At 32.1% G+C, this 23487-nt stretch overlaps 1 protein-coding gene across 1 annotated transcript; it reads right to left on the minus strand.

Moving 5' to 3' along the window:
• Window positions 1-5273: 5273 nt before the first annotated feature.
• Window positions 5274-23453, minus strand: LOC143051591 (sodium-dependent proline transporter-like). The gene is made up of 15 exons (XM_076224483.1): window positions 23294-23453; window positions 22004-22120; window positions 19348-19804; window positions 18578-18734; window positions 17711-17843; window positions 16567-16701; window positions 15327-15430; window positions 14790-14914; window positions 13818-13930; window positions 12192-12320; window positions 10680-10779; window positions 9900-10000; window positions 9248-9421; window positions 8478-8642; window positions 5274-6635 (listed from the first exon to the last, which is right to left on the minus strand). The coding sequence occupies exons 1-15, from the start codon at window positions 23324-23326 to the stop codon at window positions 6528-6530; spliced, it is 2151 nt and encodes a 716-aa protein (XP_076080598.1). The 5' UTR covers window positions 23327-23453; the 3' UTR covers window positions 5274-6527.
• Window positions 23454-23487: the final 34 nt, after the last annotated feature.

Raw genomic sequence — 23487 nt, forward strand, 5'->3', positions numbered from 1 at the left:
TACTAAATGAGCTTCGGGCTATCTTTCGAATCAAAGCACTACTTTGTTACCCTGGCCATTCAGATCAACATATTTTAATTCAAATTGAATATTTATATATTTTGGAATTGATCGCCACACGTGCCACGGTCATGCAGCCTTGTAACATACCAAGCGGATACACCAGTAGAGGTTCAGAAAAGATATTAGGTTCGAATCAAGTGTTTAAAACTACCAGTACGTTGATTCATTATTGCTAAATCAATGCAAAGATGACTATTGTATTGCACTTAAATGTTGATCACAACACCTATTAATGTTATATTAACGTAACCGGTTTTGTTCAATGACAACTTCAAACGCAGATAATACTTTGTTTAAGGTCGAGAAGAGACTTTGTAAATACAACAGCAATACTTCATACACAAATGCACCAAAGACTGAATAAAGGCAACAGTAGTATACCGGTGTTCAAAAGTCATGAATCGATTGAGAGAAAACAAATCCGGTATACAAACCATAACCGAGGGAAAAAACATCAACTATAAGAGGAAAGCAATGGAACGACATGCAGGTACACCGAAGTGCAACTAAAAACAAACGACAACACACGCGGAATATGTTGTTCGATAATATATTGATTAAACTACTCCAAAGTGTACTGGGTAAACATATAGTTATACAAACTCCCACCCGATGGTAAGCCTTTCATAGATGTGTGTTCGTGAAAGTTAATGTAAAGAGGTTATATTGTTATAAATTAAGATGTGTTGGGTGACTTTAGTTCTAATTTAAAAGCAAAATGTGTGTTTTTATTACAATATACTTTTTATTCTACTCTGTTAGTTTTCGTTTTTCATCTCTCTTGATTCACTTTTAATTTGTAAAAATTGAAAATTGATTTATTGATATTCGTTAGATGTGGTTGATGTTTTGATTTTGTTATTTTTTACAGTACAGTTTCTTTTGATATCCCTTGGAATTCGGTACTTTAGGTATCTACTTTTTGCCATTAAACGATTTTCTGTTACTTTTAACTAAAAAATTTCAATTCTACCTAGTATGTTTCCCTTTAGACCGACTAGTAATGGTTATCGTAAGCAGTTAAAATTAATACCCCAAAAATATACAAAAGACAAAACAAATAGCAAATTCTTAAATTTTGTTTTTAGATGAATTTCGGATGGTCTTGTTCTTAAAATTAATGAGTGAGAGAGTTAAATGCTGAATTTCATATTTAAGATGAATTTCGGATGGGCTTGTTCTTAAAATTAGTGATTGAGAGAGTTTAATGCTGAATTCCATATTTTAGATGAATTTCGGATGGTTTTGTTCTTAAAATTAGTGATTGAGCGAGTTTAATGCTGAATTTCATATTTTAGATGAATTTCGGATGGTCTTGTCCTTAATATAATATTAGGGACTCAGAGAGTTGTATGCTGAATTGAACTATTTCGAAGTAACCTGCTATTATAATTTTTAGTCTACATATACATATACTTGATATAGGTAAAATAACAACATATCCTCTCGACACTATCTCTGTGTCTTTTCCTTCACACTAACAAATAAAATATCATAATATTCACTTTTTATACCTTTCATTTAATTTCTATACACCTTTGTAAGTTCCTCTCAAATTGTAAAATAGAATGTGTTGACATAACTAAGTAGGACTTTGCCTGTAGGTCTTGCTTTTAAGTTGGTCATGCATGTATCACGGGGATATGGTGGATTTTGTCTGTTTGTGTGATTATAAATAAATGAAACATGAATATTTATCTATCTTCAAGCATTTTTTTGCATGTACAATATCGATTTAATTGCTTCCGACTGAAATGCACTTACGAATTTGTTGTTTGAAATTAACTTATCTATTAAATATATTTCATAAATCAGACATGAAACCATTTTATTACTACTTAAATGTGAACTCATAAAACATAACATTTAGCTTCATCGTTTTAACATGTAAATCATTAAAAAGAGGGTGTAAGTTTACTACCTTCTGCTCATGGTTAGCGTAATGCTGAAAACGGGTCAATTCGGTTTCATATAAAACAAGATTCAAAACAATATATCGATCATAAAAGCGGCTATATAATATATCTTTTCTGATCTTGATGAAATTATCTCTAAAGATGCGTCAGTACATTGTGAAAATGTATTAAAAAAACGTTGAATCGCAAACTCAAAGTTTGAATATTTTTTACTGCCTTCAAAAGCATGCATCTTTAAACTTGTGTTTTATACATAAATAAGTTCTATATTTCAAAACAAGCGCCGTAGAAATATGACTGTCATCAAAGCGTAAACTGCTTCATTGCAAACAAGTTTGAATAATCATAATGCTTTATTCAGAAGCAATACAGCTTATAGAATATACAATTTTACAATTTTTTTTTTTGAATGCATCAGTGAAATATAAATACAATAATTATACACAATACATGTATGGCGGAAAATGAAAATAAATTCATATGATAAATAATTAATACAACTACATATTACGAATTTTTTCAATATTAAACAAAAATTTACCTAAATTATTAAGTTCTTTCACATTGTGAACTGATAACAACTGTATAAGTTTAAAAGTGGATGGATATTGCCAATAATATTTCTTAATGTATGGTTTTCTTACATCACTATATCTATTACATTCTAGAATAACATGGTATTCATCTTCTACCATATTGTTATCGCACATAGTACATAATCTGTTTTCTCTATCTACATTGTAATATCTGCCTGTTTCTATATTGAGGCTATGGGCGGAGATTCGATATTTACATATAAAAGGTTTATATATTTGATTAATAGGTCTATCTAAATAAAATGGACACCGTTGGAACTTTCAGGCGTCGATCCTCCTAAACGTTTCAAGTTATATCCAATTACTATTTAAAACAAACTGTCAACCAATGTTGGATGCCAAGCTAGATAAACGTTCAATATGAAAGGGTATTATCAATCAATTAATCAGTATAAACGAAAATAATAGAACGCCAAATTAATCTTCATTTATAGCTAGGATACCTTTTTGGTTTGAAGTCATACTAATTTTTTTGGAGTTTTTCATTCCAAAATACTTTCATAAAAACTACTAGTAAATTAAGTGGTGTCTGCCACATACTATGTCTATCTGCATAGTTCTTTTTTTATGTTAATCTAATTCATGAAACTAGTTCAAATAGTTGTAATAATTCATTGCACCAGCTAAGTTTAATAGTCGAGCATAGTCGTCTAGAAAGGACCAAGCGCCAAAAAGTATCCGCAAGGTGTTTTTTTTTCAGAAGTCAGAATTAAAAAAAAAGAAATAAAAAAAAACAAAATATTATCTAAAATGAATGGTATCATGAAAAGCAGATAGCCAAGTGACTATTTCCTCCATCTTTAGTCATCTGAAGGGATTTACATGATTTTTTTTAAAGAAAAGTATGATTACTATGGTTATAGTGTTCATTGTGGTTTGTCAATAAAAGAGCATCTTATTGAATTCCGATAAATGCACTCTCTACGGATACTTGATTACTATAAATTTGGGTCAGTACTTTAAAAATTTGTGTGAAAAAGGTTGTGCCAGCTGACAATTAAATACAATCGTTACACATGTTTTTAAATCCAGTAGAGTCAATTCAAACTTACGAGCTTTACCAATTTTTTTTAAATTGTCGTCAGTGTACGCAAAGATTTTTTACCACAAGGTTTATATTAACCTCTGAATCTGTGTTTACTTAAATCTAATGGTGTTACAGCTCAAACATCAATAAGAGACAAATAATACACAGGAACAATAAATGCCATAGGTCAATGGACATAAAACACGTTGAAAAGACAAAACAACAGCCTTCAAAATCATTATAGAACAAAATCTGGAAGACTGGGAACACAAAGCCAATCACATTAGACCATGCTTCAAGAGGTACCCATCGTGTTGCTCAAAAATAGGTTGATCGATACAACATGTTTTTTTCATACTTTAAAGTAAGATACCAGAATAGTCGTTTAATTTATCATTTTACATATTGTGTCCTATTCAAGAATGTGTCTTTTACCGTGAGCGTATTAGTGGATGACACATGCATTGTAGGAGACGCATCGATGCGCCTGGTCTTTCTCCTTTTTCGATTAATGTGATTCCACATTGTTTCGGTTACCTTGATTTGTGTGTGTTTTTAATTGATTTGTGAGATTGAAAATCGATAAATAAACTCATCATAGATACTAGGATTTTTATTTTGTATTTGTGGCAGACGCGCGTTTTGTCTACAAAAGACTCACCAGTGACGCTCGTTAATAAGGCTATTAATTAATGTACGAAGTTGGAAGCATTGAGGACGAAACATTCCTAAAAGTTTTGCAAAATACATCTACGGTAATCTATACCTGAGGTAGAAAAGCCTTAGTATTTCAAAAATACAAAGTTTTGTAAACAGTTAATTTATAATCATGACCATATAATTTATAACTCATGTCAACACACCAGTAAACTACTGCCGACTTTATACGAGGCAAATAAAAGTTTGTAAATAAGTCCAAATAATTAAACAGAGGAAAAGATGGAAATGTTACTAGTAGTTTAAACGAGAGGCTCTCAAGAGCCTGTGTCGCTCACCTTCATGACCTTGGTCTATGTACATATTAAACAATGGACACAGATAAATTCATGACAAAATTGTGTTTTGGTGATCATGATGTGTTTGGAGATCTTACTTTACTGGACATTTTTTTTTGCTACAATTATCTCCATCTATAATGAACTTGGTAATTACAGTGGGAAATATATTATATTCTAAAAATTTACAAAAATTGTTAAAAATTGACTATAAAGGGCAATAAGTCCTTAATGGATCAACTGACCATTTTGGTCATGTTGACTTATTTGCAGATCTTACTTTGCTGAACATTATTGCTGTTTACAGTTTATCTCTATCTATAATAATATTCAAGATAATAAGCAAAAACTGCAAAATTTCCTTAAAATTAGCAATTCAGGGGCAGCAACCCAACAACAGATTGTCCGATTCGTCTGAAAATATCAGGGCAGATGGATCTTGACCTTATAGATTATTTTACCTCATGTCAGATTTGGTTCAAGTAGTTTCAGAGGAGAAGATTTTTGTAAAAGTAAACGACGACGGAAGACGACGACGCCGGACGCCGGACGCCGGACGCCAAGTGATGGGAAAGGCTCACTTTGCCCAATGAAAGTTATCAGCTCTTAAAATCAGTGCCTAATAGATAGGAAAATGACTAGTAATTTTGTACATGGCCGACTAAAAATACAAAAAGAAATTGTTTATCTTTTATAATAAAAAAAACAAAGTCATTTCACACCTGCATATGACAATAGTGTTAATAAATACATGTATACATAAAAGGTTCTGATTGTTATTTTGTACAAAATGACATCAATACATCTAATGATATAATAAATGTTTTTCGAGTAAATTTCATTTCCCTTCAGCCGAAAAAAAATTCAAGAAACTCATAATTCAATAACAATATAGATGTTTCAAAACAACGAATTTTCTACTTCATAAGTGAATGAAATGTTATGAAAAAAAAAGATTTTGTCTTGCTATTAAATAAATATATAAGGCGTATACTTTGATTTTTAAAATTGGACAATTCGAATCAGCAGAAATGTAAATTTCAGCAATAAAAATGAACGATCTAAATGCAAAAATATGTGAAAAACCTAACAGTGAAATATCTTCGAACAGAAGGTAAAACGATGATTCTAATGAACTTGAATTTGATGAAATTGAAACCACTATATATTAACATGAATTACGGAAACTAAATTGCAAGTATCGTAAACGATGTAAAAAGATGTTTATCTAAAAATGAAAAAGTAAAAAGAGCAATTACACCACATGAATCATTTCAATTCATTGTTCAACCTTTGACAATACACCGGGATTTTGAAACAAATAGTTAAAAAATTATGTATTAAAACAAAAACTATTAATACAAAAATATGCACATTGTCATCTTAAATGTCTAAAATCACATATATTTATAATCAATTAAGTTGAATAGCATAATGTTGCAATAATTTCTAATTTATTTGACTCGGTTATTTGATTGATTTTTAGGCAATACCCAGAGGCGGATTTAGGGGGGGCAGGGGCCCGGGCCCCCCCCTTTTTGGAAAAAAATTTGGTTGCTTATATAGGGAATCACTGAAGCGTGACTGGAGCGGGCCCCCTCTTAGATCAGTCAGTGGGCCCCCACTTATGAAAATTTCTGGATCCGCCACTGATACCCAATACCGATTAATAATAATATGTCGTTCTATGCCACGTTCCCAGCAGCAATTTTATACTTGACAATGTACCACTGGTAACATGATGATTGCAATGTACCACTGGTAACATGATGATTGCAATGTACCACGGGTAACATGATGATTGCAATGTACCACGGGTAACATGATGATTGCAATGTACCACTGGTAACATGATGATTGCAATGTACCACGGGTAACATGATGATTGCAATGTACCACGGGTAACATGATGATTACAATGCTGACAATATCATACTGTCGATTCAAAAGTTAATGACGTAATTCTAGAAATACCAGCTTCTGATAACTCTCCTGTTGACTTGGATTTGAAACCAGGTATAGAATAAATACTGGATGCCTGTTAGGGTTAGATAAAGTAACGTGATCACATGAAAATATATCAGAATAAAGTTGTCCATTAAAAACAAAATGACATGCATAATAAGGATTTAAATGTCATAAATCATCGAAAATACGGCTCTTTTCCAAAATAAAATTCAAATTGTACGCTCATAGCTCGAAGTGTGTTTTGTAAATATCATCTGAGTATCTCCCTTCTGTATCAGTTCAAAGGCGATACAAAAAATGCCTTTCCATGCATTCTTCTTCAACGAAACTCATTACAGTGGAATTAATTATTTTATTACATCATGTCTTTCATATCGTAAATTAAGGCAATGGGCTGGGTTTCCAGTAACTTCAAACGGTGTGACTACAGTATAATGTTTCTTTGATTTTTCCAATTATGAAGCAAACGCAACTTATATCTTGATTCTGTACATGAAATGCTAGAAGATTAAAACTGGACGTCTTCTAATGGTTATTTATTAAAAGTTTTAATTTCTATTTACAGATTTTGTTATGTTACAAAGAACACACACCTTGATCAGGGTAGATATAACCATTGCAGTCAACAACCAGATGTATATATGAAATATCAATATGTTTTATCTTGGTCTTCTTATCAAATTTTATTTAATATAAGCCATTTACCATACATAAATAAAGGCAACAGTAGTATACCGCTGTTCAAAACTCATAAATCCATGGACAAAAAACAAAATCGGGATAACAAACTAAAACCGAGGGAAACGCATTAAATATAAGAGGAGAACAACGACATAACACTAAAATGTAACACACATTGACAAAATCCCACGAGAATAACAAATATAACATATATATATAACATCAAAACCAAATACATGAATTTGGGATAGATAAGTACCGTGACACGTCCTATCGCAATGTGAATCTACACTCAAAAATAAGAGAAAACAAACGACACAACGCTACAATGCAACACACAGAAACGAACTATAATATAACAATGACCATATTCCTGACTTGGTACAGGGCATTTTTAAAGGAAAAAATGGTGGGTTGAACCTGGTTTTGTGGCATGCCAAACCTCGCACTTTTATGGCCATATGAAATATAACATCAAAATGACAACACAGGACTACAATATAAATAAATTGGAGAACGCAATTGACAAAGAATCACACGAACAACAGCCAACAAAAGGCAACAAGTTCAAAAAATTTTATACGCCAGAAGTGTATTTTGTCCACACAAGACCTATGTGTGACGCACAGATACAAAAGTTTGAAAGCCGAAACGAGTACAAAGTTGAACAGCATCTAGGACCAAAAGATCAAAAAGGTTGTGCCAAAAACGGCAAGGGTTTTCTGTTAAGTTACCAGAAAATCCCTATAATTTAGAGTAATTTATACTTTTGCAAACGGTAAATTTAATAAAATGAATATACAAAAGATGTACATGATAAAGCTGAAGTATTAACTAATTACAGGAAACAACTGAAATACATTTACATAACCAGACATTTGAAACACAAAAGTAGACACATCCGAATAAGTTTAAACCTCTACGCCAAGTGACGTCCTATTTGAAACTGAAAAATGACGAAAAAATGACGTCATTTGAATTAGTAAAACAGAGCATAAGTTATTCTAGAGCCCCAAACACACACACACAAAATCACGAGAAAGTGTTTTGGTTATGATTCATTGCATGTTTACTGTTTTATGAAATTACGTATCTAATAAATTTGGTGTGTCCGAAGTAATGTCTATAATTTTAAAGCCAATGATGTTTAAATAATGTAATATTTGAAAAGTTGTATGACCTAATAGTTAGTTTCTTAATGTGTTAATTCCGAAAACTAAATGAAACTTACCCTAGACGATGCATAAGTTGATGGTGTACTATAGCCTTTGTTCAGATAAGCTCCTCTTTCTGCCCAGGGGTCTAATACCCAGTCATCAACATAGGTCACCAACTTGCGATGCTTAACTAATGCAGGACCCCATTCATCAGAAGGTGAAGTCAACAAACTTAATTTCTAAAACAAAATGATAAAAAAATATGATAGATAACCATTCACCCCACCCCTTTCCATTTAAATATAACGCAACTTTGTATATTCTTGGGTTGGTTTTCGTTACTCATACAATAACGTATGCGACTTTGTATCAAGTGTTTTCTTTCAACTATCGTGTTCAAAATCAATACAAAAGAGCCAGAAAATCTCTTGGTATCTTATGTTATATTTTTTTTCTTTAGTCTGCTTTTTCATTAACATAAACTCGAATCTGTTTATATTCACGCTATAGTAAAGAAAAGAATAGTGTTTTTTTTAAACGGTATGTACATACATTTAGTGTTTTATCACATTGAACATTTCAATATTTTTTTTAAATATATACGTTTTACCATTAAGGTCACGAATATGTATTTGTTGTTTAAAATTCCTGATTATACGTTTATTTATAGATATAAGAAAATATACATGAATGCCATTGAGACAACTCTGCATACAAGTCACAATTTGTAAAAGTAAACAATTATAGGTCAAAGTACGGTCTTCGAAACGGATCCGTGGCTCACACCGAACATCTTGCATAGTTTATAAGATATAATTGACAGTTATATGTAGTGTTTACTTACCTCCTTAACCGACAAGTAAGAATCAGCATAACCGATTTTGTACAATATAACAATAGGTATTGGGATAACCATCATAACAGCAAGAAACCATCCTATACCATCAGCCCATCCAGGAAATTTGTAGTCACCATACGTTGACGATTCATAATCAACAAATGTAAAAACGAAAATAAACTAAAAAGAAAAGATTTTTTTTTCTAAATGGTGTTCCATATTTGTACTATCTAAAACAGGTACTCAAGAGTTTTGAAATAAATCGTTGGCTTTTCTCATTATATGTGGAACACAACGCCTATGAAAAAGTGTTCTGTTACTTTTTAAATCTCTTATAAATACTCAAACTACAGAAAACGTTTACGTTTTTGTAATATGGTAAGCGGATGTCTTTTGGTAAAACTGTGAAAACAAATTAATTGATAACTTTCATCACTCAGTTGAACAGCCCATTTAAAAGTAATCAATTAAATTTTATTTGGCATCTCCCGACAACAAACGACATCATGCATTACAGATCAATGCAGATATATGTTATACATACATTTTTGTATTCATAATAGAAGAGGTTGTTCATTTTTTAAAAGTAAGATCAAGTTTACTAGGTTCCCTCTTATTTGATTTAGCTTATCTGTATATATGCTAGAAGTTTACCTACCATTAAAACTAAGGGACTTATTACCATCCATAACACTTTCCATACAAGCGATATCTTGAAACCCAGCATTACTTCAATATCTTTCATGAATCTAGTGACACCTATAATAAAATAAAAAATGAATTGACTTACAAGTAATGTTCTATCTTCAAAATGTACGAAAGGTTGACCTGTTAGTCATGTTAGTGTCGTATTACATGGAACACTATTATAGGTTTTCGAAATAGGCACAATCTGCAGTAAACTTGGTGACTTATAATGTAAAAAATAAAACACTAAGTCGATACCTCTGCTGCTGGACTAGTATTATAGGCAGCTTATATGTAAGGGATGTGTAGATGGTCTGTTGCGGGGGAAAATTACTTATCCAAAATACTCCTTTTCAATTGAAGTTTGATTGAATATACATGATACCTTTGTTAAGCAAACATCAAATAATAAATCATAAAATATTAACACAAGAGTTAATAGAGTGGTCTGTTTCTTTAAACCCTCTGTGCAAATGTGCTTATCAAATTAAATTATCATGATTACCAGGACACATATAAGTAATAACATAAAATTACATGGTTATTGGTGTTAGCAATGGGTTGTTTTACAGACTGTCAGAAACATATGCGTAAAATGAAAAGAATGCATCTTACAAAAGAGTTACTACCAAAAACATAGGAAGTGTCATTTCAGTATTGGAGTACATGTCATTGGCACTGTGTGATCCACAGTTAGTAGAAAACTCTTGTATTAATAGTGGTTATACATATACACAAATTATGAACTTACCATATGCATATGTAAGGCAGATACATTCTGCAAAACCTATTAATAATAAAGTCCAACCTCCTACATAATTATCTAGAATTTGCAAGAGATATATACCACCCTGCAAAAGAAAAAATAATTCAGTACTCGAAATTTTACAGATAAAAAAACTCATCATAGATATATGGGGAATCAAGTCTAATTGCTTCCAAACAGAAACGGAAATAGAAAATTGCTGTAGTAAAGAATATATGATCCTTTTGAACTATGAATGCAATGTACAGAAAACATGTTCTATAGTACACATGTTCCGGACCATATGAGTATTTGGACCATATGAGTATTTGGACCATACGCGTATGGTCATGACCGTACGCGTATGGTCGGACCATATGAGTATATACTCGTTTGGTTATAAACGGGCCGGACCATATGAGTATTTGGACCATATAGGTATATTTTTTTATAATATGCAACGAGAAAACTTTATAAAATAACAATGATTGCTACATGCAATTGTATTATTTACAATTCAAATAACATTAAATATTGATGCCAAAGTTAGTTTTCATCGCTAATTGTATTCTTGCATGGGTGCGTAGGGTGACGTCCACACGATATCATAGCTTTTCTAGGGTCCTGGGTCATTCCGATGTGTCTACGGCGAAAAAGCTCTAGATCTCCAATATCGTAACATGACTGAAGTACATCATATCACCAGACAACTTTAAAAAATAAACTAGTGGCCTTACCGGTGACGTCATTCATTTTTTTTTAAAACAAAACACGTATAAGTATAAAAAATTATGAATATTGCACTGCTAATGCTAATCATATTAAGTTTCAAAAGTAAGCAATTTATTAGACCCTTTATCCTGTTGACTCTTACGTCAGGTTATAGTAAAACAGTTGACTTCTTCTGTAACAGTTCATTAAGATATTTTTGGAAGTTATCTTCCCAGGTCGACATTTTGCCTTTCACTCGTAATAACATATCGGTAATGAAAAAAAAATGTGTTTACTATAGTTTTCACTAGTGATGAAATTTACTGTGTGAAACTGCTTATTTTATTTTGTTAATCTTGTTATTGCTAATTTATAATGAAAAAATGACCTTTGATGGTGTCTTTTTAATGACGTGACAACTAGACGGGTTATATAAAGAGGTAAGCATAAATGCACCTGTTAATTACCCCGACCATACGCGTATGGTCCAAATACTCATATGGTCCGGAACAAACACAAATTACTTTTTTATTGATATATAGTCATTAATTTTTCAGTTTTCTTGTATATTACCCTTATAGAACAGTTTAACTGAATAATTTGTCACACATCTTTTATCAATATGTTATTCCTCGATTACAGAAAGGAACACAGTACATTTGTATATATACCAAGAATGGTTCTATCATATTACATTTTGATGTTAATTGAGCCATGAAATAAGAATATAATTCTTTATAGTAGACTATCCTATTTTAAACAAACTCATACAGAAAAATTATTAAAATAAAATAAGAAAATTCTTACCGGACATGTGAGTGGAAGCCCGGCAAGAAAAAAGAGAGAACAAATGATGAGTATAACTATTGTTTTATGTTGTCTTAGATGTGGCCATTGGTCAGTCACACCAGTCAGGACAGTTTCTAACATTGCAAACTGAAATAGACAAATAGACTATACAATTATTTTATTTTATTAACACTTAAATGCTGTTTATCGATTAATTACTCTGGACTGTCTCTAATCTATAATACTTTACCAAAAGCTTATGGTCATAGGAGAAAAGAGGAACGAAAGATACCAGAGGGACAGTCAAACTCATAAATCAAAAATAAACTGACAACGGCGACGGCATGGCTAAAAATGAAAAGGACAAACAGACAAACAATTGGTACAAATGACACAACATAGAAAACTAAAGAATAAACAACACGAACACCACCAAAAACTAGGGGTGATCTCAGGTGCTCCGGAAGGGTAAGCAGATCCTGCTCCACATGTGCTACTTATGGGATAACAAATCCGGTAAATAGTCTAATTCGATAGGTCACTTTAAGAAAGGGAAGGCGAAAACTATCCTTCGTGTATCATCCTACAGAAAAACAAATCATGACACAATTCGCTCAGATTTATAACTACATTACAATTATTTTAGTTTTGCAGGGCAAAAGTCAGGAGTAGATGGCAATTCTTCATAAAAAATATGAATGCAACATACGGATAATGATTATAGAAATTTGTTACTCAATGGCAATTTGTATTAGAACTTGATTCTTTTATGTTAATAATGGTTAGAAAAAAAACATAAGGTTCAACTCTTGCTTCGTTTTGCTACGTCATCAACAGACAAAATCTAAAATTTGACACAATCCATTAAAAAATTCACAAGTAAAACTAATTTGTTACACAGCAAGTGAGAATGTGAAAGCATGTAACGGAAGAATCAATTTCCATTCGTAACCTTAATAAGGGACGACATCAAAAGTTCAATGAAGGATAAAAAACTTAATTCACATAGTTTTTTCACTGACCCCCTCATCCCCCTCTTAACTTAATTTGGGAAAACTTGATTGACCCATATGGATATATGTAAAAACCAATGTCGGATAACCAAATCTTGCAGCAGTTCAACCCCTCACCCCCAAACTATTTGAATTAAGTTTTTTATCTTACATTGATCTTTTGATGTCGACCCTAAAATGTTTCATTTTTTGTCGTCAAGAAATCGCATAACCAGCAAATAATTCTGCGTATCTGAGAATTTTTTCCCCCCGTTCGTTACATATAGATATGATGCAACGAAAAAAACTTTCGAATTACTTTACAGGTTTTGTTGTGTTACAGTTTTTTTTTCAAAAATTGAATGTGGTTCAAATTTAAACCGATTTATTAGAAACCGTCTTTTAAAACTGCTCGAGCCGAATTTACCCATTGTACGTAGGAAAACTTACTTTCCTTGATTCGTGTGAAGCAGCTTTTATACTGTGACTCCTTGAGAATAAAAACCATGCACCGCTATGTAATTGATTAACATCCCGCTGATACAATTAATTTTAACTCTTTCAATCGCATGTATCACCTCTGAATAACATTTCCAAAACAATCGAACTAAAATTGTGAAAACAGCTAAATTATATATTTCTTTTAAATTACCTGACTGTCCAGCCCTAAAGTAATCAGCATTAAGAAAAATAAAATGGACCAAAATGGCGCTCCTGGCATACTAGTGACTGCCTCAGGGTAAACCACAAATGCAAGGCCTGCACCTGAAATTTATATGTATATCTAAATTTGTAACTACAGAAATTGCTGCTGTAAATGTTAAAAGTTTTTAATATAACGTTACATGTAAGTAATCTGGCCGTTTAAGCTTTTAGACGAGTATATTTTTTTTAAAGAGAAAAATTACCAGACTGTGCTGTGCTCTGACGCTAATTTGTTTGATGGCATAATGTTTTGCCTAAGTTTTAGTTGAAAGCAGGGATTTTTAGGCACCCATGTCTTGTTCATTTATTCATTAAAAGGTAAAGATATATTTGTTACAGGGTATGTCTAACCAAAATGTCACCCGTCTAGTCGCTCGTTATGAGTAAAACTCTGATATCTGTTGGTATCTTCTATATATTTATTTCACTGAAAGCAAGCCAAAAGTTCGAAATCTGCTGATTATGAGATATGGATTCCATCATTCTTATATCGGCTGTGCAGATCTCTTACCACAGCATGAACAGTAAAAAGTATCTTACATAATGTTAAAAGAAATAAGTCTTCGAACTTCAGCCGTGTTTTCTATATACTGTTATTAAGCACATTGATAACCGACAAATTAGACGCATTGCGTAACTATTGTTAAAACAGCATATTTATCACATCTTTCAATAAGTCGATTAATCCAAAAATAAAGCATAACATATCATTGCCTTGTGTATTGTTGCTCATACACCGGCTTTTATTAAAAAAATATACTTGTACATTATATATATACACTACAGCCATAAGAAATGAAATAATCAACAAATGTTACAATGTAAGCAGAGAGAAGAAATGACGACAGGTTGATTTTTCTCAGCAACTTAATAAAAGCTATAATGAAAAATTTACAACAATATACAGAATTGTATTTACCATCTCTAGCAACATCTTTCACGTGCAAGTTCATTCGACCAGCCATGTAACCCAGAAAAGAGAAAATCACAAATCCAGCAAAAATACAGGTCAATGTATCTCCTACACATACTATTATAGAATCCCTGAAATAAATAATAATAAATGCATTATAGGGGATCTGATAATCTAAAATATATACAAAAAACATTAATTTATTTACATAAAGAAAAAAGTTTAACTCTAATATTTATAAAATTATATATCTAACGAAAAAACATTTTCATATTATTAATTTATGTTTTAAACCAAAATATTTTTATCAGTAGTCATTGAAGAGATGTATTTATAACAAACGAAAAGGAATGTTAGTTTGCACTAGTTAATATCCGGGTATTTATCATATTTATAGATCGGTTACTAACCAAAAACGAAAGTTACGTGTGCAAAATTTAGGCGATAGCAATACACCTCATGACCTCAACCTCAAACCCAACCGGCCAAACAACTTGGAAACATAAATAATCTACATTCCAATGATTATAAAGTAACTCTTACTTGAGTATGTTATTATGGAATCTGTTATAACTAGCCAATGTTACTAATCCACCTCCAGCTATAGACATAGAAAAGAATATCTGTACAGCTGCATCTTTCCATACCTGGAAATTATGTGCAATGGATGTCAATACCGTTATAGCGATGATATGCATACACAACATTGCATATGTATATAGATATAGGAATATGTGGTATGAGTGCCAATGAGCCAATTCTCCATTCAAGTCACAAATTATAAAAGTAAACCATTATAGGCCAAGGTACAGCCTTCAAGACGAAGCTTTGGCTCACACCGAACACGAAGCTATGAAGGACCCCAAAAAAATCTAATTTAAAACCATTTTAACGAGAAAACCAACGGTCTAATCTATAATAGATACTTCAATCTTAATTGACCAGGACTGAAAAATTTCCTACGCCAGGTCGGTGGTTCTCTCTGAGCACTCCGACTTCCTTCACTAATAAGACTGACCGCCACAAAAGAACCAATAGTGCTGAAAATGGCGTTTTTTTGTTGGTTTTTTTTTTGTTTTTTTTTTTTTGTTTGTTAAATGCCTCCATATATTGAGATGCATATAGAAGAAATATGACAAAAATGCTTAACTTCAAGAGAAATTTTTCTATTATCGTTATCATATTTTCATTTTTTTTTTAATTGGTACATACATCATGTATATGCTATCAATCTCCTTATATATTATAATTGTATATGTAGTATAAATGCGACGATTTCAATTGAAAATAATGTCAGTTTCAAATTTAGCAATATCACATGTATACAACAGACAAGTGGTGACACTTGATTTGTTTAAATTAAATGTTTTGATTGTATATTTTCAGTTTAATATTCCTTGTTATCAACGATTGTTAGGACGAAACTTTTTTCAATCAAAGTTTCACTCCGACAATTTTGTTTGTTCAGCTTAGTTTGATTTTGGTGCTTTTAATAATTTGACATGACGATTTCCCTAAACTTTCGTCTCCACTGTATCAGATGAAGGTAATTCGGAATTTCCAGAAACATGCTATTTGTGCACACTGAAATGTGTACCATACACATAAATGTTCTTCATCTGTATTTACGTACTTACATATATAAATAAAGATATTTTACAATGCGATGAATGTCTTGTAAATCTGGTATGCTTTTAGCTGTGCCATTTTCTCTTGTTTAAATGTCTGCATTAATCATAAAATATGACATATGAAAAATTCATAGCTCTTAAAATAATTATACCTGAGCGTCTAGAAGCCTATCGAAGTCTGGAACAATGAAATAATATATACCCTGACCTGCATTGTCGAGTGTTACACCACGAAAAAATAAAATAATCAACACAACGAACGGGAATATAGCTGTGAAATATACAACCTGAAATAAAATGTTAAAAAAGAAATAACAAATGACTACGAAGCATCCCTTTGATGTCCTCATTTACCATTTACACTGAATAAGGGACCTATATATGTAGAAGTCCATTGGTTGTCGTTTCATTATAGTTTAAATTCTCCCTCGCCCTGCTCGTCCGAACTTAAGTATTTTTAAATCTCTAAATTCAATAGGCTGTAAACAAGTCAAACACAGATATAGGATTAGTTGCTCGCAGTAACATCTTATTTTCTCTTGTGATACAATATTTTATTTTACTTTATTGTACATATTTCTTCGATTGAAACAATATATAAATACATGACATATAACATTGTTCCTCTTTCGCATCGTTTCTTTTTCCTCGGCTAATACCTCCAACGCCTGTACGTACAATAAACATAGCAGCAACTGCATATATACCTATGTGACCAACTTCAATTCGACGTAACTGCGAGCACCTTCGATACTAATACATTTAAATGCCAAACTTTATATAGTACCATTAAACCCCACCCGTAAAAACCGCCAAAACTTCCTCGTGCCTCCTGCACCTAACATCAAATTTATAAATAGTACATACTATTACAAAACCAGTATCCGAACTAGTTACACTAGTTCCCGTCTATAAATAATTACTACAAATAGCGAACGGGAAAAACCTTATTTCAAGCGAAATAAAATACATTTATCGAAAGTAGCAGGATAGGTATTTAATTATATGATTACAAAGAATAAGAAGTATTATATAGTTTATCATAGTTCGCTTGCATTTTTAAAAAATACAAAAAAAAAAAAAAACTCTGAACGTTCAGGCTTGCCTTTTCGATATTTCAACATATTATCAAATTTATATAATTATTGTTTAATAAATGTACTTTATTTTTTTAATTTATACGTTTTCAACCGTTTAACCTAGCTTTTCAGTTTAGTACGTGTACCTATTACAAATTTATACGTTTTCAGCCTTTTCCTAACTTTTCAGTTGTTTAATGCCTTAGAAAATTCTTACCTTTCCTGTTGTTTTAATACCCTTCATAAGGCACAAGAAGCATATTATCCACGCCAACATTAAACACATTACAAGCTGCCATTTTGGTTGTCCGAAGTCATCGATACCAGAGCTCATATTTATTGCTCGGTTGCTGTAAATAAAAGTTTCTATACATTTATATTTGTGTATTTGTTATTGCTATTAAAAGTATGTATTTGAATTTTTTCTGTCGATATGAACGGTTTGTGCTTCTGTTGACCATACCTGGTACTCTTCCGAGGAATCAGGGTTCATTAAAGGTTAAAAGGAGTAATTTGCATTGCCTATACTATTTAGTTTGAATGTGTAGCATACTATTTTGACCGTGTAATAGTCTTTTTCTTTTCGACTAATAATGTTGAACCCCATGTTGGTTACTTTCTTTTTCACAAAGTGGTTCGAATATGACCAACACTATATAAAGACGGTAATTTTGGTTAAGGGATAGAAATGCTGACTTGCAGTAGATTTCATAAAGAAACGATTTTAAATAAATATTGCAAGAGTAATATTACTCTCTATTAGCATGGTATATCGGTTCTGACGTTTCCATTATAACTTAACGTGGCTGCGTATTTATACATCCCGCACAACGAAACGGACTTCCGCTGGCACGTGATGTGTGCTACTGCATGCCGGACAAGATCAAGATACAGATTATCATATATTTGCATCTTAGTCATCTCTTTGGAAGATCAAAAGTCTAACCAAATACAGATGGTTATATCACAGATCAAAAGTCTAACCAAATACAGATTGTTATATTAAAGATCAAGCACCAAATTGATAAATGTTATTGAATAGATTATTAATCTACATGCCATCTAAATATGTAATTATACTAACGTCCAGTACTCTTCAGCTGCTGATATCCTTTTATGTCCGGTAACTTCTGTAAACATGGTGTCATTCCATAATCCAAGGAACTGGTCCCCATTGTAACATGTTCCATTCAGATACTTTGTTGTGGTACAGTCGATCAGAGGAAGTTTATCAGCACAAACTATAATAAAGAGGTCAAATTTACATGCACATGAAACACATTTAAAATTCTTGTTTAAATTTACTATTATACATTTAAATTCTTTTGCATCGTATAATAAATCTAAGTTTCTTTGAAAAACAGTTATGAAACGTTCACAAAGATTGGCTTCTTGTTATTTTTCTCATACCTTCTATCATATACTACAGAAAGGATAAGCAAAGATAATACATTCGATTACAAAATAACCTTTTTATTAAGGTCACGGAATGTAAAGAATATTTTAATTCTAAAAGACTTGATTGCAACTAAAAAAATATAATAAATTTTAAGAAATATGAAAGGAAGTATTGTAATAATGATTCAAGTATACTAGTGTATAGATTTTCATTTTCTAGAATAAGTATTTATACTAATATATTCTTTTATTAAAATTATCAGATATATTGGTATTTAAAATATCAAAACGTACTGAATATTTTAGTAATATGTAAAGGACATTTTTAATATGGTAAATAAGGGTGATAATTTAGTGTCGCATAAGCATAAGAGCCACAGACGGAGTACTAATGTTTTTTTTTCTTTTTTTTTTCGATTTGCTGAGGAGAAATAGTGTCATTAGGTAAGAACTTACATTCAGTATTCCACTCTGGATTATAACAGTCAGCCCAGGGGAGATCACTCGTGAATGAAACAAACAAATAATAATACGACCAAGCTAAGATCATGTTGTAGTATAATGATGTAAAACCAGACACCAGTACCATGGCAATTCCAACACCTTTAAACATAGGTGCGAACTTCCAGCATGTCATTGGTCCACTGCTACAAAACTGACCAAGAGACGCCTCCATAAAGAAAAGGGGAACACCGATTAATCCCATCATCAAGACAAACGGAATAAGAAAGGCACCACCCCCGTTCCTGTAGCACAAGTAAGGAAAACGCCACACATTTCCAAGGCCGACAGCGTATCCAAGGAGTGAGAGAAGGAAATCAAATCGTCCTGACCAGTTTCCACGATCCTCGTTTTCATCTTTCCCGAATATTAGCTTTCTGCTGTCTGTTGTTTCCACTGTAACCCCAGTACCCTGTTGAAATATATCATTTATGTATTATATTATAATCGTCTAATAACATGTTAAATCGTTCAGTTCAAAAAGTAATGAAAAAAGTACATACTAGAATATAGGAAAAGACATAACAAAAAATAAATTGCACGGGACTTGTTTTATACGAATGAAAAAAATAAGTGCTTTTCATTTGTTATTTCGTCCATTGCGAACACGTCCATCTATATTTTTCTTAAACTTTTTATAAAATATTTGGTGTCATAAAATCAGGCTCTATTCTGATGTTCTGCTTTATTACACTCTAAAATCGGCCGTTGTTCTTCTAGTTGATGCAGTAACGTCCAACACATTAGATGTGCTAACATCTATACTATTAAACGAGAAGACCTCATTTTGGGTGTCGCTTCTCTTCCTTCCACAATAAATCAATCATCATGCCTCTATGTCCTATAGGTTAAATGCATAGTCGCATTTGTCATCCATTCTTATGATTATTCAGATTGAGTTATTTTGGGAGAAAAACGACAAAAAAAGGAGTCCGGATATGATTCCGTCATCGGACTGCCTTTTAGTCATAGATAAGACTTCCGGTTTTAAAGATGCACAAATACAACCAATCGTATGATAGATAACAAAAATGAAAAATAAATAAGCCAATCAGAGTGTTCTCCATATTATGGTGTTTAGATCGCAAGAACCACAACTATTATACCTCCTTATAGAGGACAATTATTTTTCGCGTTTATCTACATGTAAACTACGATTATACTACTTTAATATATAGACTCTCTGTTTTCTTTGAAATGTTTACTATTAAAGAGGCCATACCAGTTGTATATATATATTAAAATAAGTAAAACATTTGACACAAGTACAACCAATCGTATGATGGATAACAAAAATGGAAAAAAAATAAGCCATTCAGAGCGTTCTCAATATCATGGTGTTTAGATCGCAAGAATCACAACTATTATATCTCCTTAGAGAGGACAATTATTTTTCGCGTTTCATATCATGGTGTTTAGTTCGCAAGAACCACAACTATTATACCTCCTTAGAGAAGACAATTATTTTTCGCGTTTATCTACATGTAAACTACGATTATACTACTTTAATATATAGAGACTGTCTGTATTCTGTCAGGGACTTTCTATGTTAGTATGTTAGTATGTTAGTAAGGAAAGTCGGCCCTGATTCTGTCTGCTGTTTTCTTTGAAATTTTTACTATTTAAGGGGTCATACCACTTGCATATATATTAAAATAAGTAAAACATGCTCAACTTCATCTAAAACTACCTCGACCAAAAACTTTAACCTGAAGCGGGACAGACACGGACGAACGAACGAACGAACGGATGTACAGACTAGAAAACATAATGCCCATAAATGGGGCATAACAATTTATTGTTGAAAGGGAAAATAGTGATTTGGCAAAAATGAAAGTAAGGTAGAGATTAGAAGTAGGCAGGACTTTTTTCGGGGCGTCGGGATCGGGTGTTTTTAAGCTCGGGATTTGGGGATTGATGCTTACGGGATCCGGGAATATATTTTTCGATTTCGGGATTTCGAGATATGCATTTCTTTAAATTCTGCATCTCGGGATTTCATGGTTTTAAGCCCGGGATTTCGGGATCACGACCCGTCCGACCACCCCTCAAATTAGCCTTAGTCATTTATACATGATTCATATCCTACCATTGGCATGTTAATAAGGCTCTCAAAAGAAAAAGAAAACACTGATGGATTGTCCTAGAATAAATTTTATTAGACTAATAATGGTCTATATATAAGCAGTTACATTTATTTCATGTTTGAAACGGTGCAAATTGTTAATTTGATTTGACTTTTACCAAAAGAAGCATTGTAGCAAAGGAGAAGAATAATTGTGGTCTGAGGCCAGACACACGAGAATAATTGAATTTAACAGAAAGGAAACAAATATTGGACTTTGGAAAAAGGGAGAGGGCTTTTGATACCTTTTATGAAATTCTTCATACATAAAATCTTTTACAAAAAATCATCCTACAACAGTCTACAAGCTGTATATGCCCGCGATTTCGCGGGTGTGTTCTAGTTTAATATAAAACAGCATGACAGTATTGTTCTATACAGAGAAAATAATTTTTAGTCGTATTGCAAACTGCAAATGATTGCATCAACGTAATCATCAAAAAGAGGCGTAATGATTTCATAAAACCATCAGAGGTACAAACTTACCGTGGAAGGTGTCCTGGAATATCCCTTTTTGTCATCGTAGATTCCAGGGTCCAGGGAGGTTCTTATTTCTTTGCCTTCTACAGAACTTTCCTCCGACTCATAATAGTCCCGTCTGGCCTAAGTGATTATAAAACTGAATTTGAAACATAACAAAACACATCAAGAGAAAAAACAATAATTGAACATATATAGTATTTGCTTGATATCATTAAACCCGAGAGAAAGAGAAAAAAAAACCTTTCAGATTCATTTTATGAGAATATCGACTTACTGTTTATTGGTTTGTCTCGTATGCTAAATGAACTGTCCGTATTGACATTCATGGACATATTTCTGGAAGTTCAAACATATTGCATAAAGCAAGAACAAAGGGACAAGAAACAAGTCTACCCTCCATATCGGTAAAAGTAACTTACATATTATTTGTACTTTTTGTATGGCCCTTACCATAGACTAATTTCGAGTGGACTTTTGACACGTTTATTTTACTCTTGGAAAGTGCTTTGAGGAATATCATCGCTAGTCGAGGGTTACGATCCATTCCAAGGAGACTTGCAATATACTTTATATAGTATACAGACTATATTCTTATAAGTTTTGAACTGCAGAACTCTTAAATCCAATTGCTCCATTATAACTAGTTTTGAACCAGGAAGTTCTTAATCTATATTGAAATTATTGTCAAAACCTTATTTTCTAATGCATTCTCTAACAGATAGAATCTCTTGCAAACTCTAGAAAACGGTATGTCATTTATGACTGATTGGTTTTAATGGTTTATTATTCCATAACGCCTGTCAGCCTGAAACTGCTATACCACATAACAGTACAACTGACTGTAGGATAGAAATCTTAACATTGGACACTTTGTATATAACCATAGTTATACATCTATGATATAACAAAGAAATACGTGTTTAATGTTCTAACAAATAATACTACGAAAAATATACAATTCTTGTTTTAATAACTCATTAAGTCATGTTTTAGTTATTATGTGTTTAAAGGTTTTTCCGATGACAAACCACAGTGTATCCACTGATCCATGAAGATTGACATATTTAAGTCCATGTTTACAATATACGTAGTCTTCTTTAATAAAGCATGTAATTGATATCATAATAAATCAATGGAATATATGAGTTATTATTATAGTTTTATTTTGGTTTCCCAATTTCATAAATGCATTTTGAATAAACCCGAACATTTGGTTACTAATTTAACGATCATATAATAGCAAATTTACATAAAGGTAAAACAATCCAAATAACTTAATTATAAATTACTTACGCCTCCTTTAAGTCCAGGTTTGGATTTTGACATAATTCAATTTTATAGAATGAGAATTGTTAAGTCTGTACCCATTGTCTACCCATGCCACCCGAATAAGGAAGCAGTCATGTTTCAAACCAAGCGCTTCATCATGATTATATGTCCATTCACCTGGTAAACGTCACGTGACAGGATTTAAACTAGGTAAAAAG

Source organism: Mytilus galloprovincialis, chromosome 1 (genome assembly GCF_965363235.1).
Source record: "Mytilus galloprovincialis chromosome 1, xbMytGall1.hap1.1, whole genome shotgun sequence".
NCBI classification, from domain to species: Eukaryota; Metazoa; Mollusca; class Bivalvia; order Mytilida; family Mytilidae; genus Mytilus; species Mytilus galloprovincialis.